Source organism: Pongo abelii, chromosome 8 (assembly GCF_028885655.2).
Source record: "Pongo abelii isolate AG06213 chromosome 8, NHGRI_mPonAbe1-v2.0_pri, whole genome shotgun sequence".
Lineage (NCBI taxonomy): Eukaryota > Metazoa > Chordata > Mammalia > Primates > Hominidae > Pongo > Pongo abelii.
This window is the reverse complement of record NC_071993.2, coordinates 90,247,027-90,271,748: the sequence shown is the minus strand read 5'-3', so window position 1 is coordinate 90,271,748 and position 24,722 is coordinate 90,247,027. Positions and strand designations below refer to the sequence as shown.

Genomic DNA, 24,722 nt, shown 5'->3' with positions numbered 1-24,722 from the left:
GGCTAAATTCCTACAAAGGCATGATACTCCTTCACCCCTCCCCAGCATGGGGTATGTTGGTGTTAGAATTTGAGCACGTTGGATCATAATCTTTAGGGTAGGATACAAGAATCTACAATTTTCACAAATTTCCAAAGTTCTACTTACAAAAACTAGAATTTGAAGACCACTGCTTCAGAATCTCATGAAAAGTACAATATGTAGACTAACCTTTTTTTTTTTTTAATTACCTCAGTAGAAAAACTCTACAAAGTCACTTAACGTCTTCAATAACCCTGGATCCAAAAGACTTCCTCACTGTTTAACTTTTTTTTTTTGACCTGGAACATATCTGTACTGCAGATTCGAAGATTTCTTTCAAAAGCCAGGCCCTTTCTGCTTCTGATATTCTTTAGATCTTCAGTTTACTGGTCAAGAATACTTTATAAAGGTTTTACAAGAATATCAGTGTCTTAAAGCTTGTGAAAGTAGAGTTAAACTACACTTATTATACTTTTTATATTTCTTCATTCCTTTCCCTTTCATTATCTTCCCATTTTAGAGGGTTAAAGTCAGACAATGCTACAACAATAAGGACCTTAAACTCGTATGAGGCACTTGGATACTTGTCACAGAGTCGAAAACTTTAAAATCCTGAAACAAAGAGGACTCTAGTCTCAGACAAAACACAGAGACAAATTTTAGCCCAACATGACCGTCTCCTTGATCCATCCTTACTCCTTTGCTTCCTCTGTTCCTTTCCACAATAATTCAAAAGCTAGAATTGCTAATTGTGTTCCCCCACCCGCTTGGTCTTGAATGTTAGTTATTTGGAGGAGATCATATTTCAAGGCTTGCATTTTTCATCTTCAACATCCTGGCATGTCCCTACAATGTGTTTAAATAACCACCAGGCTTCTTGAGGGTTATTGCCTTTTAAAATGCTATCTCCTTTTTATCCTTGATGTCAGCACAGTGTCACAGTTAGCTTTCCTAAAATTAAATACCCATAGTACTAATAATAAAATAATAGTATTTATGCTGTAATAAATAGTAGTATTTCAACAGCATCATCTAAACACTTAATAAAATAGGGTAGTCACTATGTAAATAACACATTATGTGAGCATTTTGTATTCATATTTTATAGCTAAATGCATAAAACTGAGCATCTATATAAGAAAAATTTTATTTTTGTAATATAGCCAGTATGATGTAGATAAATCTCCATTTCTAAAAATGAACATCATAAAGCTTTATTATATTTTACCTGGTAATAAAGGTCAAAGTAGCACAAAAAAGGTAATATATTTCTTATATACTCTTGAAACCTACGCAATAGTTCCATAAATATAAATATATATATGTATATATATATTTCTTTTGATAAACATAGAAATTGACCCTTCTGGTTTTAAAGCTTGAAACTTAACATTTCTGGGGTCGGGAGCCCAGATGGCCAAATAGGAACAGCTCCGGTCTACAGCTCCCAGCGTGAGTGACGCAGAAGACGGGTGATTTCTGCATTTCCATCTGAGCTTTGCAGAGAGCAGTGGTTCTCCCAGCACGCAGCTGGAGATCTGAGAACAGGCAGACTGCCTCCTCAAGTGGGTCCCTGACCCCTGACCCCCAAGCAGCCTAACTGGGAGGCACTCCCCAGCAGGGGCAGACTGACACCTCACATGGCCGAGTACTCCAACAGACCTGCAGCTGAGGGTCCTGTCTGTTAGAAGGAAAACTAACAAACAGAAAGGACATCCACACCAAAAACCCATCTGTACACCACCATCATCAAAAACCAAAAGTAGATAAAACCACAAAGATGGGGAAAAAACAGAGCAGAAAAACTGGAAACTCTAAAAAGCAGAGTGCCTCTCCTCCTCCAAAGGAACACAGTTCCTCACAAGCAACGGAACAAAGCTGGATGGAGAATGACTTTGATGAGCTGAGAGAAGAAGGCTTCAGATGATCAAATCACTCTGAGCTACGGGAGGATATTCAAACCAAAGGCAAAGAAGTTGAAAACTTTGAAAAAAATTTAGAACAATGTATAACTAGAATAACCAATACAGAAAAGTGCTTAAAGGAGCTGATGGAGCTGAAAACCAAGGCTCGAGAACTATGTGAAGAATGCAGAAGCCTCAGTAGCCGATGCGATCAACTGGAAGAAAGGGTATCAGTGATGGAAGATGAAATGAATGAAATGAAGTGAGAAGGGAAGTTTAGAGAAAAAAGAATAAAAAGAAATGAGCAAAGCCTCCAAGAAATATGGGACTATGTGAAAAGACCAAATCTACGTCTGATTGGTGTACCTGAAAGTGATGGGGAGAATGGAACCAAGTTGGAAAGCACTCTGCAGGATATTATCCAGGAGAACTTCCCCAATCTAGCAAGGCAGGCCAACATTCAGATTCAGGAAATACAGAGAACACCACAAAGATACTCCTCGAGAAGAACAACTCCAAGACACATAATTGTAAGATTCACCAAAGTTGAAATGAAGGAAAAAATGTTAAAGGCAGCCAGAGAGAAAAGTCGGGTTACCCTCAAAGGGAAGCCCATCAGACTACCAGCGGATCTCTCAGCAGAAACTCTACAAGCCAGAAGAGAGTGGGGACCAATATTCAACATTCTTCAAGAAAAGAATTTTCAACCCAGAATTTCATATCCAGCCAAACTAAGCTTCATAAGTGAAGGAGAAATAAAATACTTTACAGACAAGCAAATGCTGAGAGATTTTGTCACCACCAGGCCTGCCCTACAAGAGCTCCTGAAGGAAGCGCTAAACAGGGAAAGGGACAACCGGTACCAGCCGCTGCAAAATCATGCCAAAATGTAAAGACCATCGAGACTAGGAAGAAACCGCATCAACTAACGAGCAAAATAACCAGCTAACATCATAATGACAGGATCAAATTCACACATAACAATATTAACTTTAAATGTAAATGGAATAAATGCTCCAAATAAAAGACACAAACTGGCAAATTGGATAAAGACTCAAGACCCATTAGTGTGCTGTATTCAGGAAACCCATCTCACGTGCAGAGACACACATAGGCTCAAAATAAAAGGATGGAAGAAGATCTACTAAGCAAATGGAAAGCAAAAAAAGGCAGGGGTTGCAATCCTAGTCTCTGATAAAACAGACTTTAAACCAACAAAGATCAAAAGAGACAAGGCCATTACATAATGGTAAAGGGATCAATTCAACAAGAAGAGCTATCCTAAATATATCTGCACCCAATACAGGAGCACCCAGATTCATAAAGCAAGTCCTGAGTGACCTACAAAGAGACTTAGACTCCCACACATTAATAATGGGAGACTTTAACACTCCACTGTCAACATTAGACAGATCAACGAGGCAGAAAGTCAACAAGGATATCCAGGAATTGAACTCAGCTCTGCACCAAGCGGACCTAACAGACATCTACAGAACTCTCCACCCCAAATCAACAGAATATACATTCTTTTCAGCACCACACCACACCTATTCCAAAATTGACCACATACTTGGAAGTAAAGCTCTCCTCAGCAAATGTAAAAGAACAGAAATTATAACAAACTATCTCTCAGATCACAGTGCAATCAAACTAGAACTCAGGATTAAGAAAATCACTCAAAACCACTCAACTACATGGAAACTGAACAACCTGCTCCTGAATGACTACTGGGTACATATCAAAATGAAGGCAGAAATAAAGATGTTCTTTGAAAACAACGAGAACAAAGACACTACATACCAGAATCTCTGGGATGCATTCAAAGCGGTGTGTAGAGGGAAATTTATAGCACTAAATGCCCACAAGAGAAAGCAGGAAAGATCCAAAATTGACACCCTAACATCACAATTAAAAGAACTAGAAAAGCAAGAGCAAACGCATTCAAAAGCTAGCAGAAGGCAAGAAATAACTAAAATCAGAGCAGAACTGAAGGAAATAGAGACACAAAAAACCCTTCAAAAAATTAATGAATCCAGGAGCTGGTTTTTTGAAAGGATCAACAAAATTGATAGACCGCTAGCAAGACTAATAAAGAAAAAAAGAGAGAAGAATCAAATAGATGCAATAAAAAATGATAAAGGGGATATCACCACCGATCCCATAGAAACACAAACTACCATCAGAGAATACTACAAACACCTCTACGCAAATAAACTAGAAAATCTAGAAGAAATGGATAAATTCCTCGACACATACATGCTCCCAAGACTAAACCAGGAAAAAGTTGAATCTCTGAATAGACCAATAACAGGAGCTGAAATTGTGGCAATAATCAATAGCTTACCAACCAAAAAGAGTCCAGGACCAGATGGATTCACAGCCGAATTCTACCAGAGGTACAAGGAGGAACTGGTACCATTCCTTCTGAAACTATTCCAATCAATAGAAAAAGAGGGAATCCTCCCTAACTCATTTGATGAGGCCAGCATCATGCTGATACCAAAGCCGGGCAGAGACACAACCAAAAAAAAGGATTTTAGACCAATATCCTTGATGAACATTGATGCAAAAATCCTCAATAAAATACTGGCAAACAGAATCCAGCAGCACATCAAAAAGCTTATCCACTATGATCAAGTGGGCTTCATCCCTGGGATGCAAGGCTGGTTCAATATACGCAAATCAATAAATGTAATCCAGCATATAAACAGAACCAAAGACAAAAACCACATGATTATCTCAATAGATGCAGAAAAGGCCTTTGACAAAATTCAACAACCTTTCATGCTAAAAACTCTCAAGAAATTAGGTATTGATGGGACATATCTCAAAATAATAAGAGCTATCTATGACAAACCCACAGCCAATATCATACTGAATGGACAAAAACTGGAAGCATTCCCTTTGAAAACTGGCACAAGACAGGGATGCCCTCTCTCACCACTCCTATTCAACATAGTGTTGGAAGTTCTGGCCAGGGCAATTAGGCAGGAGAAGAAAATAGTGGGTATTCAATTAGGAAAAGAGGAAGTCAAATTGTCCCTGTTTGCAGATGACATGATTGTATATCTAGAAAACCCCATCGTCTCAGCCCAAAATCTCCTTAAGCTGATAAGCAACTTCAGCAAAGTCTCAGGATACAAAATCAATGTACAAAAATCACAAGCATTCTTATACACCAATAATAGACAAACAGAGAGCCAAATCATGAGTGAACTCCCATTCACAATTGCTTCAAAGAGAATAAAATACCTAGGAATCCAACATACAAGGGATGTGAAGGACCTCTTCAAGGAGAACTACAAACCACTGCTCAAGGAAATAAAAGAGGATACAAACAAATGGAAGAACATTCCATGCTCATGGGTAGGAAGAATCAATATCGTGAAAATGGCCATACTGCCCAAGGTCATTTATAGATTCAATGCCATCCCCATCAAGCTACCAATGACTTTCTTCACAGAATTGGAAAAAACTACTTTAAAGTCCATATGGAACCAAAAAAGAGCCCGCATCGCCAAGTCAATCCTAAGCCAAAAGAACAAAGCTGGAAGCATCACACTACCTGACTTCAAACTATACTACAAGGCTACAGTAACCAAAACAGCATGGTACTGGTACCAAAACAGAGATATAGATCAATGGAACAGAACAGAGCCCTCAGAAATAATGCCGCATATCTACAACTATCTGATCTTTGACAAACCTGACAAAAACAAGCAATGGGGAAAGGATTCCTTATTTAATAAATGGTGCTGGGAAAACTGGCTAGCCATATGTAGAAAGCTGAAACTGGATCCCTTCCTTGCACCTTATATAAAAATTAATTCAAGATGGATTAAAGACTTAAACATTAGACCTAAAACCATAAAAACCCTAGAAGAAAACCTAGGCATTACCATTCAGGACATAGGCATGGGCAAGGACTTCATGTCTAAAACACCAAAAGCAATGGCAACAAAAGCCAGAATTGACAAATGGGATCTAATTAAACTCAAGAGCTTCTGCACAGCAAAAGAAACTACCATCAGAGTGAACAGGCAACCTACAAAATGGGAGAAAATTTTCGCAACCTACTCATCTGACAAAGGGCTAATATCCAGAATCTACAATGAACTGCAACAAATTTACAAGAAAAAAACAAACAACCCCATCAAAAAGTGGGCAAAGGACATGAACAGACACTTCTCAAAAGAGGACATTTATGCAGCCAAAAGACACATGAAAAAATGCTCATCATCACCAGTCATCAGAGAAATGCAAATCAAAACCACAATGAGATACCATCTCACACCAGTTAGAATGGCAATCATTAAAAAGTCAGGAAACAACATTTGCTGGAGAGGATGTGGAGAAATAGGAACACTTTTACACTGTTGGTGGGACTGTGAACTAGTTCAATCATTGTGGAAGTCAGTGTGGTGATTCCTCAGGGATCTAGAACTAGAAATACCATTTGACCCAGCCATCCCATTACTGGGTATATACCCAAAGGACTATAAATCATGCTGCTGTAAAGACACATGCACGCATATGTTTATTGTGGCATTATTCACAATAGCAAAGACTTGGAACCAACCCAAATGTCCAACAATGATAGACTGGATTAAGAAAATATGGCACATATACACCATGGAATACTATGCAGCCATAAAAAATGATGAGTTCATGTCCTTTGTAGGGACATGGATGAAATTGGAAATCATCATTCTCAGTAAACTATCACAAGGACAAAAAGCCAAACACCACATATTCTCACTCATAGGTGGGAATTGAACAATGAGAACACATGGACACAGGAAGGGGAACATCACACTCTGGGGACTGTTGTGGGGTGGGGGGAGGGGGGAGGGATAACATTGGGAGATATACCTAATGCTAGATGACGAGTTAGTGGGTGCAGTGCACCAGCATGGCACATGTATACATGTGTAACTAACCTGCACATTGTGCACATGTACCCTAAAACTTAAAGTATAATAATAATAAACAAACAAGCAAACAAAAAGAAACTTAACATTTGTTTTATCTGGGCTCCTTCCTCAGGAAACAACCTTCAAGCCTCCCAAAAAAGGTATCAAAGAACTGAAACTCACCAGATCACCACATCCAATGAGATGTCAGACCTGTCATTCATTATGATTGCTTCCTAGCCCCTCCCTAGTTCCTGTTTTCTTACATATTGTTACATTTCTTCCCTGCTATGTAAACACTAATTGTAGTCAGTCAGTGAGTTGGATTTGAGATTGTCACCAGTTTCCTTAGCTGCAGCACCAGATTAAAATCTTCTTCTTTGACAATTGTTGTTGAGTGATTGGCTTTTTGTATGACCAGCAGCAGAATCTAAACTGAACCCCTGGTGTTCCTGTGACAGATTTTCATTACCTGACCAAGAACACATTGCTTGTTTCTTGGCTGCCTTGAGCCAAGAGTCTCAGAAGCCCTCCTAAGCAGTTGCTCACCCAATTTTCACTGGAGGTGTTTTGGTTTTTTTCTGGCCCCACAGCAGCTACCCCCAACTACATTCCTGATTGTCTAGTAAGAACAGCATTTGAAATTTGACATCTGCATCCGGATAGGTGAGTGTCAGGTTCTTTGTGGGCCTGGACAGCATGATCCTCTCCTCTCAGTTTGAGAATTTTTTAAAGAAATTTTTATTTGTAGGTTGAACAAGCCCAAATGACTGAAAGTGGGAAGCACCCTGTGTTAGTATGGACGCTTTTGGGGGGTTTCAGTATGAACACTCTTGGGGGCTTGTTTGTAATTGTGGGGTGTGCATGTGTGTGTGTGTGTGTGTGAGAAAGTGTGTATCTTTTATGGGACTAGACAGTGGGATTGGCTCCTCTCAATTTGAGAAATTCCTAAGGAATTTTTCTTTGTGGGTTGGTCAAGCCCAACCAGTAGAAAGAAGAAGTACCCTGACTGTTTCAGTTTGGATGCTCTTAGGGCTCGTTTATTGTTTCAGCAGTAGGATTGTGTTGGCGATTGTGTGTGTTTGATATAGTCATAGCAAAGTAGAATTCAGTAAGCTAATATTTTCTGAAACACTGTTTGGCTCCAATATTCTTCGGAATCTGGAGTTTGCTATTGAATGGGAAAGCATGACAGAGTTCCATGTATCCAGACTTTCGTGCTACTGCTCTAACCATGGTCAGGCCTGGTCAGTATGTGATGTTCTCTTGTGATGCTGTTTGGTTCCAGTGTTCTTTGAAGTCTGGGGAGGTTTAGCCTTTAAAAAGCAAACTGCCATGAAAACTACTCTACCCAAAATTTTGATTCACAGCCTTCATTGGATTACCTACTGAGGTCAAGAAAGTGTGGCTATGTAAACCAGTGAGTTTCTACTGCTATATCATGGCTAGAGTTTTGAGGTAAAATAGATTGGATCTTTATGTGTGTTTATATGCGTCTTAATGTGTTTATGTATGTTCATGTATTATGTTTTTTTGGTCTACCAAATTGGTTTATAAATAAAAGAGCACACATAAAATAAGTAAGCCCAAAGTATTTTTCAAGTTCAAATGACTTAAGTCAACCACAATAAGCAAGCTGGCTTTAACATTTTTGATAAAATAAAAATAGAAATGCCTTTAGAATTGTCAGCATACATTTTTGTCTGGGTTTTATATATGGCTCTGCTAGATATGATTGAGGTGTCATGGTTTGGCATAGAAGGTTATAAAACTATAAACCCAGCTAAAATAAAATGATTTTGGTTTGTGTACCTTCTTTGACAAATGAGACTAATTTAATGTTGTTAGCTGATTCTTGTGAGTTATTGGCAACAATACCTATATATTTAATTTTAAGATTTAGTTGAGGACCTGACATTTACCAGCTATTAAAAAAAAAAGAGTAATGAACAAGGAAAAAGCTAACTTTAAATGATGATGTCTAATATTTCAGTTTTCAGAAGAAATCTAGATAAACTATTAAAATGAAATAATCAAGTACTTGTAAATTGAATAAATGTTGTAGGTACACTTTTTGTGTAATATAAAATTTTTAAATTGTTTTTGATGCTCATTGGGTGTCTGGGTCATTTCCTATTAAGAAAAAGTTATGGGGAAACATATTTCTAAAAATTGTGGAATTGTTCTCATCTGTAAAATGCTAATATCTGATAGTCAGCTCAGAATTTCTTGCTTCTCAGATGTTCACTAAAATTTTGTTCACTAACATTTAAGGCTACTAAGGATAAGAATTCTAAAGAAGATGTGTTTTTATTGAGAAAACAAGTCTGTCTAGTTCAGAAGTTATCTAAAGGCTAATTAAAATTATGGGCTTGAAATGGTTAGTTATGAAACAAGGTAGAAGAAAACCAATAAGTAGAAGAAAAAGAGATGTGTAAAAAATTATAGATATGAAAATATATTTTAGGAAGGTGATAATGAAAAAATAACAATTTTTATAAGAAAAGATTTTGTATGGTGAATGTTTGTCCTAAATTAAAATAACTGGTTATTAAAAAAAGAACAGAAAGAAAATCTAAGACAAAACAGAAGTCCAAGCATGTCATGGATGGTCTGTGTAAGTCATATGCCGTTTTTCCTGTTTCTCTGTGTGTCTATCTTCATGCCCATACAAAGAAAATACAAAGTTGAAAAAGCTTAGATAATAAAATATCCTTTAAAACTTGATAAAAATAGGAATGCTTTGGCTAATTAGCATTGTTCATAGTTAAAACTCATATCTTAATGAAGGTAAAATAGAAATTATTGTAAAGAAATATTAGCAGTTTGGCAATTTTTTAAATATAGTTACGCCCAAAGCTGGATGTAACATGGAGCCAAATTTCACAGTATATTTGCTATTCTGCATCACATACCTACAGTGAATTTTTTAATTACAGAAAATATATACTGGTACTGCTGGACTTAAAGACAGTAAATATCAAAAAACTGAATCAGGAATAAAATATCTGTCAGGTGAATTTTTTTTGGCTCTGAGTAACAATAACACTGTAAAGCCAAGGTAAATTGAGTAGAAGAAAAATTGAGGGTTGGACTACTGTTTGTTTATTTTTGCTTTTTTTTTTTTTTTCTTGAGACAGGGTCTTGCTCTGTTGCCAGGATGGAGTGCAGTAGAGTGATCTCGGCTCATTGCAACCCCTGCCTCCTGGGTTCAAGTGATTCCCCTTCCTCAGACGCAGTCCTCAGCTGGGACTACAGGTGCTGCCACCACACCTGGCTAATTTTTTGTATTTTAGTGGAGATGGGGTTTCATCATGTTGGCCATGATGGTCTCGATCTCCTGACCTCGTGATCCACTCTCCGTTGTCACCAGGCTGGAGTACAGTGGCACGATCTCAGCTCACTGCAACCTCCACCTCCCAGGTTCAAGCAATTCCCCTGCCTCAGCCTCAGTCCTCAGCAGGACTACAGGCATGTGCCACCACACCTGGCTAATTTTTTGTATTTTAGTAGAGATGGGGTTTCACCATGTTGGCCATGATAGTCTCAATCTCCTGACCTCGTGATCCCCTCTCCTCTGCCTCCCCAAGTGTTGGGATTACAGGCATGACCCACCACGCCTGACCTATTTTTGCTTCTAATTTTCATTTATTTGCTATTTGTTCCACTTATATATACAAATATATACATATATACACATATTTATATGTATACATATACACATATGTATACATATATGCATATATATTTGTATACATATACACATATGTATACATATATGCATATATATTTGTATACATATATATATAAAACTATTGATGCTTTCGTGTTTCTAATGGAAAGCTTTTATTTGGTTCTATGAATAGTCATTTTGTTTTCTATGTATTCCAACAATTCACCATTTGCTCTGTTTATTGAAAGTTCCTAAACTACATTTGTCAAGCTTCAAAACATTGATGAAGGACAGCAGCCATTTAAATTTGATTGGTTTTTCTTACCTCTGAGTATATTGATAGCTATGATAATTTTAAGGTTCTTGGCAAAAATCATATAAAAGACTTATTTTTATAAGTTCTAAACAGAAATAGTACATTATATATTTTGTCACTTGGAAAAGTAGATGAGAATAGAAGTGTTTAAATGATGTTTATTTCCAATGTAATTCAATTCCATCAATAATTTGAGTTGGTTCAGATCCTTTCCTTTAGTGAAGAAAAACTGTGATATGGGTTAAAAGCTTTAATGTTCAGGAAAGACTGGGCTTTTTTTTTTAAGAAAAATTTTATTGATTGGGATTTATCTGAAACTACTTTCCTTGTGTTTACCATTATTAACATTAAATGACACTCAACTGAATTAAGTAGTAATTGCTTTAAAAATTGTGATACTTTGTTGTAATTTTTGATCCAAATCCATTTATCTCTGATGGGCATTCATGTGGTACTTGAAAACAAAATATGCACAAGTGTTGCACTGGTTTGAAGACTTTGGTGGTGAAAGTTACTTAATCAGTTGTGAGTACTGTATCTAGAAGTAAATCTTAGAAATGTGTGATGATGCTCTTTTAAATAGCCGAAGAGAAATTATTATGTGGTTTTCACTTTGTCCTTGCTTTGTTGTAGAGTATTTAAGTGAAATGAGATTGCTTATCCTTATTCTGAATTTCCAAAGCTGATATTTGCATTTGCCATTTTTCAATAATGGAAAAAAAAAAAAAAACATTAGTTGTCTTTCTTTGGAAAGTTTGTCAAAGGACCTATTAAAACTTTGATGCTTTTGGTCGCAGTTCTGTCACTAAAATGCTAGCAATTAGACATATGGAATGAGTAACCTAACTACTTTAACACAGTGGTCAGAAGTGCTGTAAGTAGTATCTGCTAAGCTCCAAGCCACTGTGTTTTAATTTGTGACATATTAGAATAATGGGCTTTCTGTAGTATAAATATCCTATTAACTAATCCTCGTGCTGTTAAGTTACAGGTCTTTGAATCCTCAGTCTGAAGAAAGCACTGACTTCTGTTAAATTTTGAGAATTGATACCAGTCAAAACCTCATCTTCAGACACAGGAGAAGGTGACAATCAAAATGAACTGCTTTCATGAGACACAGGGCCAGAAATTAAAACTATTCGGTCCCTCTAGACCCAGGAACTATTGTGGAAACTGTAGGTGTGTGAGATGGTGAGGGACAATTTTGAGGGATAAACTCAGTTCAGAGTTTCTGTAAATTAAATTTTAATATCAAAAGCACAATGATGCAAGGTCAGTGTCTGGGCCTATGTGTCAGAATAACAGGGTTTTCTTGGTGCATTGATCTGCTCTTTAATAGATAATCGTAAAAGGCTATCAGAACTTTGTGAAAATCTTATAGTCAAACTGATTAAAATTGGATAGATTTGTTTATAAGGTTTTATTAAAATTAGATTTAACATTAATATACCATACAAAGATAAAATGTTGTTTTCTGTTTTGAACAAAAATTTCATGTAAGAGGAAATGGCAGGGAAAAAAAGGAGAGTGGGGGGACAGAATTTTCTAAGTTGGCCTCATGCTATCTTAAGTATTAGGTCTTATTGCTTAAGAAACAGTCTCCTGTCTATCAAAAGGTAAATGTTTTTATTATTTTGGCTAAATAAATGAATATTTTATAGTGACCTGTGATCCTATTTTGTGGTATCAAGTGTCTTAAACCTTTGATATTTGACAGAATTTCCAACAGCAAAATTTCAAGTTCTAAATTCAGTCTTTTTGACCTCAAACCAACCTTTTTGGATATTAGTTTCCCTGAAGTTCAAGAGAGACATGTAAGGCTTATTAGGCTTAGTTGTTATATTAGAATTATGCAGGAGACATTATCAAATCTGAGGTGGTGGTAAGTTTCCTTTGGGTAATATTTATATGGGTGGGTTGTTAAAATATGTTTGAGGATTACATGAGATTCCTGTAATTCTGATATGTCTTAATATAAGTTGTCAATAATAATTATGATTATTGTTACATTGTTGTATGCCACAGAAATAACCAAATTTCTTTATCTACTGTGTCTTTAACTATGGCTGTCTTAAGACTTTTGTCATCTACAATTATTGTTTTGCTTTGATCCTTCTCAAAAAGTGACTTATAATCAGCTACAGTCCAGGGGTTGCTTCTTTGGTGGAGTTCGTGAAAAGAACTTTTGAATGCAGGTTACTGATAACTTTGGAGATTGTGCCATTAGGTTAGAGAAGAAAATTCCAGGGCACTAACTAAAAGGCTGATGTGTTCATAAAGATTGTTAACCCAACATGAAGCAGAGCAATAATTGATTGCATGGACTAAACTAATGAAGGACTGAAATAATTTTTGTGGCTTTTATCTTTGGAATATTGCTGATTTTTTTGCTTTGTTTTTCAGAGTCTGGATAATTTTTTAGATCTATTTATAAGCTTTAAGTTATGCTTTCAGTATATTAAGTAGAGTATACTTTTGTAAACAGAACTTGAGGCATATTTTTTCTCTGCCTATTTTCTCCAGAATTATATTCTTAGTTCATGTGTGTTTGTTTGCATACATTTAATGACAACTTGTTTTCTTGTATAATGGGACACAATTGGAGGAAGTGGTTATTATCTTAGGGCTTTGAACTGAAATGGCCTTGGGAAAGGTTCCAGAAAAGCGAATTTAGGACCTATATAAACAATGATCCTTGTTGCACTTTGTGTGGTTAATCAGGCTAAGTATACAGGCCTGAAGCTTATTTTGCAAGTAGATTTGTCCTGCTATGACTTGTCTTTGTTGGAAGTTGGGGGCTGAAGAGAGAAATACTGTGTTTCAGAAGAAAATGATACTATTAGATTAGTCTTTGATTTCTGGGTGGCCATGAAATCACCTATAGTATGACGCTGCCCACAATGCCCCTCTTCAGCATTAAACAGCCAGAAAGATTGACAACCAGATTCCCCATGATTGAGAAATTGATGAATAGAAAGGGGGGACTGAAACCGACCAAATAGTCCCATAGATTGCTTTTTTTGATAAACTTAGAAATTGACTCTTCTGGTCTTAAGGCTTGAAACTTTTTTTTGTGAGGTTTTTTCTTTTATGTGAGTTCCTTCCTCAGGAAACCACTTGCAGCCTCTCAAAAAAGTATTAAAGAAATTAAACACACCAGATCACCATATTCAGATAATGAGATGTTACACCCCTCATTCATCATGATTGCTTTCTTGCCCCTCCCTAGTTCTTATTTTTTTACACATTGTTACATTTTTTTCCCTGCTATATATACCCATAATTTTAGTTGATCGGGAGGATGGACTTGAGACTGATCTCCCATCGCCTCAGCTGCAGCACCCAATTAAAGCCTTCTTCCTTGGCAATAATTGCTGCGTCAGTGATTGGCTTTCTGTGTGGTTAGCAGCAGGACCTAGACCAAAACCTTGGTGTTTTCATAATAATCTTATAATTGAAAAAGATCCTTAAAACAATCTAATTTAACTCTCATTTTACAAAAGAGGATTTAAAAATGGAAAAGATTTGCTGACTGAATCAAGATTATAACATTAATTAGCAACAGCAGATAAACTAAAATACAAGGCTTCTGAATTCAAAATATGCTTTCCATTTCTCCCTACATCCTACAAGAACAAATATGTAAAATAAACTGGAGAATTTTTACTTATCTATGTGTGAATACAAAACATTTTTGGTTTGTAATAAAGGATGTTACCTTACAGGAAGCCATAAATTATTTCAAGTCTGAGGTTCAGACTATGAAATCACAATTTTAAATTATTAATACCGTGAATCAAACTTCATCTGTAACACTTATTGTAAGAATAACATAAAATATGAATAAAGAAGAGGGTTGGAAAATAGACTTAAGATACTTTAAGTTTGGAATGATATAATTATAAAAAAACAACTTTTTCATATGACAATAGTAATTAGTAGTAATGAGATAACATTGCTGGCTTATAGAGGATTGTATTATCTTATTATTATTTTCTATTATATATGTCAATATGTGCTACAAGGTGTCTATTTGTAATTCTGCATTTCTAGCTTATTTCTAAGATGAAGGTTACAGATATTTATATTGCTTTTTCTGGTAGATTTCAGACAGAGTAATTACTGTTTTTGTTTTCCTTTGTCTTCTACCAATATTGTGCTAGAAAAGCTATATTTACAGTTCAATGTTCACAGATTCTGTTCTATTATTTTTGAAATACATATAGAAATCTACAGGAGCAAAAACTTCAAATTGAAAACCAACATAGGAGGACAGAGAAAACTTTTCAGGAGAAGTTACAGGGCAGGGTTTTAAGATACAAGATGTATTTATATATAAATACCACAGAACATTAACAGACAGAGGAAAACTCACATGTCAATTTACAGAGGATTGAAGAAAAGAAATATATGTTTTGTGGAACTAAAGAGAAGGGTGTAAGTGAAGGAGTAGCAGAAGTTAAGGTACAGAGGTGGGATTCATGGGCTATATCTGTTGATGTAAACTTTATCTTGACAATGAGGCTCAGTTGGTAAAGTTTAAGCAGATTAGTGATTATAACCAAAAGTGCCAAGTCGTTCACAGTTCTTTAACACACTACTTTGTTTTGTTTCTTTTGATCTTCTTGTTTCCTCTGCTGGGATATTCCATTACCATTCTTGCCAGAGTAAAACTGCACTTGTATTTATCTACTGCTACCTGTCCAGATTTACCTGTGCCTTCATCTGAATCCCATGTGGTCAGAGATCTCATTTTACTTGTTTTATATTTCCAGTACCTCCCAAGAGACTAGTAGTTTTGGGAACTTAGTAAATTTTTATAAAAATAAATGAATAAATAAATAGCCTCATCATTTTTTACTAATGATAAACTTAGCATGTACATTTGTCACTAGTAAAATGATCTTTTAAAGAGAAAATTGTATTTTAAAAAGAATGTATAATCACAATGGGAACATAATTTTATTTCAAGGTAAATTATTTCATCTCATATTAATTAAACATAGCCTTGCATTTTATGAAAAGAATGGGAATTTAAAACGTATGTTAGCCCATGCATCAATCATTTTTATCATAATTTTATTAGAAGCTATTTGGGGAGAGAGATTTTCTCCTATTATCTAATTATCAAACAGTAGTGCTTTATTTATGTTAGGATGAAGTAAATATTTACTTAATTTAATTGGATAACTTAAGTATAAGTTAACCAATATACACGACTAAAGAATATCCCAAAATAACTTAAGTGTTTTTAAAAATCTTTTGGTTTTTATTTCTTCTGTATGCTTATCAAAGTCTCAAAAAAAAGTAAAACAAAACACTAAACTATGTACTATTCCTTCTCTCACTCTCTGAATCTTTAGCTGGTTTACTAAATTAGAATAATGCAAACATAAGTATTTCATTCATATTGGACTTATTTTGAGTCAATATTAGTACATTTATGAATGAAAGCTGTCAATTTTAAAATAATAATATAGAAAACTGTCTAAATTCTGAAGGCTGCTGTCATTTTTTGATGTTATTATTTAGTTAGCTTACATGCCATGGTTGCTGGCTGGGTCGATCTGTAAAAAAAAATCACTATATATATAGTGTGTGTATACATATATATATAGTGTATATATATAGTGTATATATATAATGTATATATATGGTGTATATATAATGTGTGTATATATATGTTTGTTCATAATCTTTAAATATAATCTTCCTTATAAAAGAAATCTGAAAGCAAAGCCTCGTAACATTTCAGTTCATTCATCAATTCAATTTGAAGGATTAATTTCTCTCCAGAAAATAGCAAATATGATTATCCTACAGTGAACATGACATTATCCCAGCAGGTAGAATGGAAGTATATGGATTTTATTCTCTGCAGGCCCCACTTGATATTTCACCAAACATTCTAAGGTGAGTTTTTAGTATCCAAGGCATTATCTAATGAAAATAAATGTGAAGCTAGGTCAACTAAATTTCTGATGTCACAGAAAAGACGTGTATACTCAGAATCTGAAGATGGCACTTTGTTTTCTGGCATGGAATACAATTTTACTTAAGTAAAAAACATTTATTGTACTGATAATTATAGACAATATATTATCCAGGAAAATCAAAGATATGTCTTACAAATAGAAACTGAGCAAAAAGAGGAGTATAAGATCTCATTCATTAAATAATCAATAAAGTGATTTAAAACACTTCAAATGTAATATAATATATTGGCCACATATAGATCAGACCGGATTTATTTAGCACAACACAATCTTTGATGAAAAATACGTATATATAATACAAGTTGATGAATATTAAAAGACTTTAATAAAATCAAAATAAAAAAACAAAAGGTGACTTTGTTCTTATAAATAGCATTATTATCATTGCTATTAAACAATTATAGTTTTCCTCCAGAACAGTAACTACAAAGATTATAGATATGAAACAGTGGAGGAAAAAGCTTTAAATCTAACAATTCTGAGTTCAAGTTATGGTCCTACTACTTGTTTACTAGGGGAGTGGAAGTGGGAAAGGGGACTGCTTAGCCAAGTCAATTATCCCATTTCAGCCTCAGATTTCTGGTGTGCAAAACTAAATTATGCAAAAGTCATGATGCTATTGTTAATATTAGAAATTATGTATATAAAGGAGCTAGCAAGGTATCTGGTCCTAGTGTATGCTCAATAAGTATTATCAGTCATCTTTAATTCCTCTTCAGAATAACCTAGCACAGATGAAGCTATTATTTAAAATGTACTCAAACCTTACTTGGCTCTTATTGTAGATTCTGTAACTACTCAATGCATAAAAGTATTCTACATATTTCTTCTAAGAAGGAGCCCTTAGCTGTTTATCAGGTTCAGGCATACACAGTCCTCCCTCAGCATCCATGTGGGATTGGTTCCAGAGCCCATAAGGATACTAAAATCTGCAGATAATCAAGGCCCTGATAGAAAATGAGACAGTATTTGCATATAATCTATGTATATTCTCTCATACACTTTAAATCATCTCGAGATTACTTGTAATACATATAAAATATTAATGCTAATAGTTGTTATACTGTATTGTTTAGAGAATAATGACAAACATAGTCTGCACATGTTCAGTACAGATGTAATGTTTTCCCCAAATATTTTCAATTGTTGCAGTTAGTTGAATCTACTGATGTGGAAGCTGTGGATATGGAGGGCCAAGTGTATATTTGCTTTTTGGATATATTAACTTTGGCCACATCCAACTAAATGTGTCCAAAATTAAATTGATGTCCTCACCCAAGCCATGTGTACCCCTATTGACATCATCAACATGACGTCACCTTAAGCAAAACCCTGGGAAATATTTTATCTTATTTTTGACAAATCTATCTCTCTATTCTTCCTAACATACCCAGTTCAAAACATCAGCAGTATTTCCTGTAGACTCTTGTGCCTCTGCTCCCCTAAAATCTGCCTCCCACAGAGACAATCAGATGGATTTTACAAAAACATGAAGTTTTCTCACTTGAGTTTCTAGTTTAAAAGTCTTTCCAAGAATTCCTCCTATTGACTAGATAAGTCTAAGTTTCTTATAAAAGAAAATTAAATTTTCTGTGGCATGGCCTTTTAATTTTCCAGCCCCACCTTGAATCAGTTTATGCCCCAGTAACACTGACTAATAATTATCTATAAACAAGAAGCTATTTCAGACCTTTGAGGCTGTGCAAATAGGGTCACATACTTTTTTGTATTTGGTCAGCCTCATCCTCTTATTGTGGGATGACTTCTCGGTGCTCCTTCATTATCATAAGTCCCCCATCAATACCCCCAGAAAGCCCAGAATTTACCTTAATCTCAAAATGGCTATGCTAAACTAAATTTAATTTATATTCTTTATATACTTTACTGTATTTTGGGGGCTTTCAAATGATGGTACTGTAGTTGTCTTTGTTTTCCAGAACGTAGTAAATGGTAGTATGTAATAAATGGTTTGTTGGGCTGAAAGGAAATTTTCCTATCACAGACACCTGAAGGAAATGAGGCCATTGAGAAATCTGAGAAAAAGAGCCATCCAGGCTGAGAGGAGATGAAAATCAAGTTCAAAAGCATATAGGTAGCTATGATCCTAAGAGATAGAGAGGAGACTGGTGTAACAACTGGAATGGACTAAGAAAAGCAGAGTTGAGTAGGGATGAAATGTATAAACTGTTGACATGAGGGAGTGTCCTACCTGTAGTGACAGCTGACAAATTTCACTGGGGCCTTTTGAATTTATTTTAATGATTTGCCTTTTACTCAGAGTGAGGTGGGAAAGCACTAGAGAGCTTGAGTAATGGATTGAGATGTTTTCCATGTTACCAGGATCACCCAGGCTATTGTGTTGAGAAGAGATTGAAGGGAGCACAGGAAGACTTGTAATTGGAAGAAGTTTTCAACACTAGACTAGAGATTGCAGTGGCTTGGACTGGAATGCTAATAACCAAAGTAGCAGCAGTTGTTGCTTTCTGAATACATTTTTAGAGTAGAACACAAAGGAGTTGCTCCAGGTTATGTGTGGAGTTGGGGAGAAAGAGGGGCATTGAGGATGACTCTAAGGGTGTTTGGTCAGAGTGACTGCAAGATGGGAGATGCCTTAAACCTCTTATTGGATATAAAGTCACCAATAAGTTTGACAGGAGTACTGTTGAAGTGAATGTCAGGCAGGTAGGAAATAAACTCTTCCAAGTGTGACTTCCAGTATGTAGATGACAATAGGATATGAGGTTAGAAAGAAGAAAATTTATTGGGAAGAGACCTATCATCTGTCGATGACAGCAAGGAGGGGTAATGGGCATTATAATTATTTTTTGACATGAGATTCAAAGGAAAACAAACTATTAAGGAGGAGGAAATCTAGTTTAAAAATGTAAATGAGAATCTAATACTCCACCAACCGTATATCTGTGATTAATGATGATCACACACCCTGCAAAGTTTAGTTACAGTCCTTCTGTCAAGTTTCCTACACCTGATGTAGTATTGAGTTATCTGACAAGTTTGATCTCTTAAGATTCTTGAGATTTCCTTTTTTTTTTTTTGAACTAATGTTAGTAAACTGTATCTTTTAGAAGAATCATCCATTTCTGTTTTCAAATTTTGCATACATTTAAGCAACGTTGTCTCTTATGAATCCTACTTTTTTTCTATTTATATGTAGTTTCCTCATTAGATTTTATTGTACAGTTTTACTTGTTCTTTTTTTCTTGATTAGGTTAGATAGTATTTTATCCAATTAATTATGTCTTTATTTTTGTTGTGTCTTTCCAGAGAACCAAATTCAGACTCATTTATTTGTTTTATACATGTTTATAATACATTGTCTGATATTATACTTATTAATTATTTTGGGGGATTTCTTGTGTTTTTATTTGTTTCTTTTATGAAGTATTATGACAACTACACTTAATCTTGATAGGATTTCTCAAAAAGAAAAGTACAGACTAATTTTATTAAATAAAATAACAACAAGCATATAATATCAGCTTATTTCAAGAGAAAAAACATTATGTCCTAATAGAATCTATACCATGGATGCAAAATAGATCCATCTAAACCATGGATGCAAAATAGGAGCTATAGTAAGATCAGTCATTATATCATCAACTCAAGAAGAAAAGTCATTACTGTCCTCATATATGGTAGCTATTTATTTGATCTGAGAAAAGCACCATTACTATTTTAAAAAGTCAATAAAATAGAAATAGATGAGTATATTTTTAACATATTATTAATAGTTTTTAAAACCGTAGACCAATCTAATGGGGAAACACTGAGGCAGTCTCATTCAAGTCACAAACGACACAAGCATTTTTATTGGAAGTATAATAGGAAATGAAAGTAAAGAAAGAAAATGGAGGCCAGGCATCGTGGCTGATGCCAGTAATCCCAGCACTTTGGGAGGCTGAAGTGGGAGGATCAGTAGAGGCCAAGAGCTTGAGACAAGCCTGGGCAACATAGCAAAATTCTGATTCTACAAATTTGTTTTTAATTAGCTAGGATTGGTGGGTGGCCTGAACCTGTAGTCCCCACTACTAGGGAGGCTGAGGTGGGCGGATTGCATGAGCCCAGAGTTTGAGGCTTCCGTTAGCTGGGATTGTGCCACTATACTCTAGCCTGGGAGACAGAGTTAGACCTTGGCTAGGGGGAAAAAAAGTAAAAGAAAAAAAGCCTATTTACAATGAAAACAAAAGATGTAGAAATAGATCAAGTAAGAAATGTACAGAACTTACATAAAAAGAAAAACAAAAGCCTGCTAAAAAACACAAAAAAATGCATGGACATATGCAAATGCAAAATGTTCTTGGATAGAAAGATTCAACATCAAAGATATATAATATATTCCTAAGTAATTAATATATAAATCTCTTGTGTTCCTAATAAAAACACAGTTAACAACAACAACAAAAACACTGAACTAGCTTATTTAAAGTCAAAGAGAAAACTTAACAGAAGGAGAGGGAACATTTTGGAGGGAAAACAGCATTGAGGTAAGTTAGTAGCACCAGAGGATAGAGCATACTATGTAACCTTAATCATTAAAATTGTGTGGTAATAACTTATAAAATATAAATAATAGAATTGAATAGAACATTTAGATCAAAATCAAAATACATAAGAAAATATATGATATAATAAATGCAACATCTCAAATTTGTTCATCATTGGATGACTATCACAATGTATTGTGTGGGGACCACAGAGTATTTGACTGGATAAAACTATGGCTGCATTAATACCTCCTACTGTGTACTAAGATACATCTCAAATACAATGAAGATTTAAATATACAATATTAATCCACATAAACACTAGTAGAAAATGTAGAATAATTGTAATCTGGGCTTAACATACCAATATGCAAAACTGATATACTTGTACACATTCAAACTGATGCATGTTCAGTGTTAAATATTTCTCCATTGTCAATAAAAGAGGATAAATTGAAAAGTTGATCAATAATAGACTTCTTCTACAGTTTTATACTTATTAAGGAATATGTTTATCAATAATAGACTTCTTCCATAGTTTTATACTTATTAAGGAATACTACATAACTGTGAAAAAATAATTTGAAGGATTTATCTAGTATTTACATGGAGAGGACTCCAGGATACATTCATTGTGAATGGAAAAAAAAACCCAGCAAAGTGAAGGAATATATTAATATTTATTCATATTTTCTTGGAATGATACTGAAAATCTGGAAATAAACAATAAATTAACAAAAGGGGTTTCTCAGGTGGGAGACTAGAAAGATGCAATTGTAATAGCAGGAAATCTTTTAGCTCACTGTGTGTGTGTGTGTGTGTGTGTGTGTGTGTGTGTGCGTCTGTCTGTGTGCGAGTCTGTGTGTGTATATACATATTTAAATACATATATTATTTTACATAACTATTTTAATAATTACCCATACACTCAGAAGTGACTTTGAAACCCTGAGACATTACACGCCACTGACACATCTGTTCATTTCTTTGAAGAAAAGAGCCTTTCTCTCTCTGTCTGCAGCCTTACTTTTCCGTAATAAATTTGAAATATGCCTCTGATATTGTCCTTTTCCCAAAATTTAACCAAATCAGAATATGCATGCAGTTCCTGAGAATCTGGTCTCTCTGATTTTCTGATCTAATTTAGATGTTTATAGGATAAAAGAATACTTGCCGCGCTTCTTAAATTTAATGACAGGGTTAAACGGGCCCGATGAAAAGACTGCATTGGTTCTAATATAAATTACCTTCGCTCTGCAGGAGGAGCATTATCCGCTGCTTGGACTGTGAGTGCGTAAGTCCGCCCGACTATCATTTCCACCCCCGGAGCGATGGTGATAAGCCCTGTTGTTTTATTGATGATGAAGTCTCCCTGAGCCCCAACAAGGATTTCATATGTGATCTCCCCATTTGACCCTTCGTCTGCGTCGACTGCAGTGAGCTGAAATTGAAAATCACAACATAAATCCTCTTGGGACTCAACTTTTCACCACCATGTCATTTTTTCCCCCAACAAAAGAAGCTTGCTTTCAAAGAAAAAAACACAGGAAAGTTTCCTTGACATATATACTGTTTTTTTTTGTTGTTGTTGTTGTTTGTTTTTGTTTTTTTTTTAACTGAGGCTACTGTGTCCTGTTACAATACTAAAGCAATCACAAGAATAAGAGTGATTTTGTTTTTTGTGAGAGTGATTAAGAAATAAACTTTGGATCTTGAAGGCTTATCTTTATTTTAATTTAATAAAGGGAAAAAGAGGAAAGCCCTAACAGAAAATCTAATATCCCTATAGGAAATTTATTTTTTCTGTCTTGCCTCGCATTCTTGACACATAAACTCATATTAAAACAGACTGAACCTGGAAGAAATGAAATAGGCATAGTCTGTCTTTGTTACTCCCAACATTCCTTTTACTCTCATTTTTCCTTCCATAATGTTCTCCTCCCTGTCTCCCAGAGACTCTCATCTTTGTGTCCTTTTTGTTTACAATTGCTCTAGGAAAGGTTCTTAACTTGCACCCCCGATTTATAAAGGACTGATAAGTCATAGAGTATTAATGTGTCAACAATCAAACAAATGCATCTCCCATTGTAAAATATCAAGGGTAACATAGCCCAAGAAATGTTTCTTTGGGGAAAGAAAATCTATTCGGAGCCCTTGAAATTAAGCATGTAAACATCTGTACAGCCAATTTACATATATCTATAATCATTTTGAAGGAACTGGTATCTAAAAGACTTTATTTGGGATATTATATGAAAAGATAACAATGATTAACTTCATCAAGCAACATTAAAGCAACAGTGATTTATTATATTAAAAGTGGTTCCTTGACTTGCTGATAAATATAAATTAAAGGGGAAAAAGGATATAAAGGGATTCTAGCAGAAATCTTATAGTAAGCATTTTACATACATCAACAGTATTTTCTGTATTCATCATACAAAAATTGAAGAATGAAAGAAAGTGGTCTCAATTTACACAGAGGGAATATAATTAAAAGTTTTCTGTGGAATAAAGAAAACACACGTAATTGTAGTAAATTAACCTACCTATAGAAATGTTTTATTTACCTATATTTATATTTTCAATACATTACTTCTAAAAATAGTAGTTTTTATAGTTTGCAGACTCCTTTGAAAATACAGTGAAGATGCTGGTATACCTTCCTTGATCAAATGTAAACATGCACATTTACCTTGAAACTTGAATTCAATTTCAGGAACACCATATTAACTAATTTCCCATTCAAAAGTTCATGTTTAATATCCTCAATAAATGTAAACAAAGTACTTTATGCACTGTGCTGAAGGGGTTATATTATGCATATTCTATTTTTTATTATATGTCACGCTTAGAGTGATAATGTCCATAGAAGTAGCAGCAAAAAATAATTGAGAATGGAAAAGGAAATGACATTAATGCAACTAAGTCCTGAGACTGGGTATTTGGGGGTGAACAGATGTGGTTGCTGGAAGGAAAGGCATTTTATGACATGATTCTGGGACTTGTATAAGCCTGACAGACATAATCCTAAAGGCAAAGGAGAAACATTTGCAGAAACAGTCAAAATGAATGGCATATATTTATAGAGGGCTATTCAAGCCAGACAAACTAATTCTGTTTTGTGTATGGATAAAATTAGAAAATTAGAGGATGGGGATAACAGAGGAGATATCAATTTTGATTATACTTAAATCACTTAAAATGTCTCAGGAAATCTTAATTAAAATTTAGCTCAAATTGGATTCAATATTACATTCTTCCTGGGACTTAAATTGGCTAAAGGAATGTAATGATAAATGGCAATGCATCAAGTTAAGAAAAGGTGTTAAGGAGTGTGCCTCAGGGATGTCAGCATTATAGCTGGTCTTATTTAACATTTTCATAAATGATG

General features: G+C 34.9%; 1 protein-coding gene across 19 annotated transcripts in view; it reads right to left on the bottom strand.

The window, feature by feature from the left end:
• PCDH15 (protocadherin related 15) overlaps nt 1–24,722 on the bottom strand; it is a 1,013,670-nt gene that overhangs the window by 339,340 nt on the left and 649,608 nt on the right. For all 19 annotated transcript variants that reach the window (XM_054522581.2, XM_063727642.1, XM_063727641.1 and 16 more), the window contains one exon: nt 22,576–22,769. In XM_054522581.2, the coding sequence (XP_054378556.2) occupies nt 22,576–22,769 (194 nt within the window). The remainder of the gene's footprint in view (nt 1–22,575; nt 22,770–24,722) is intronic.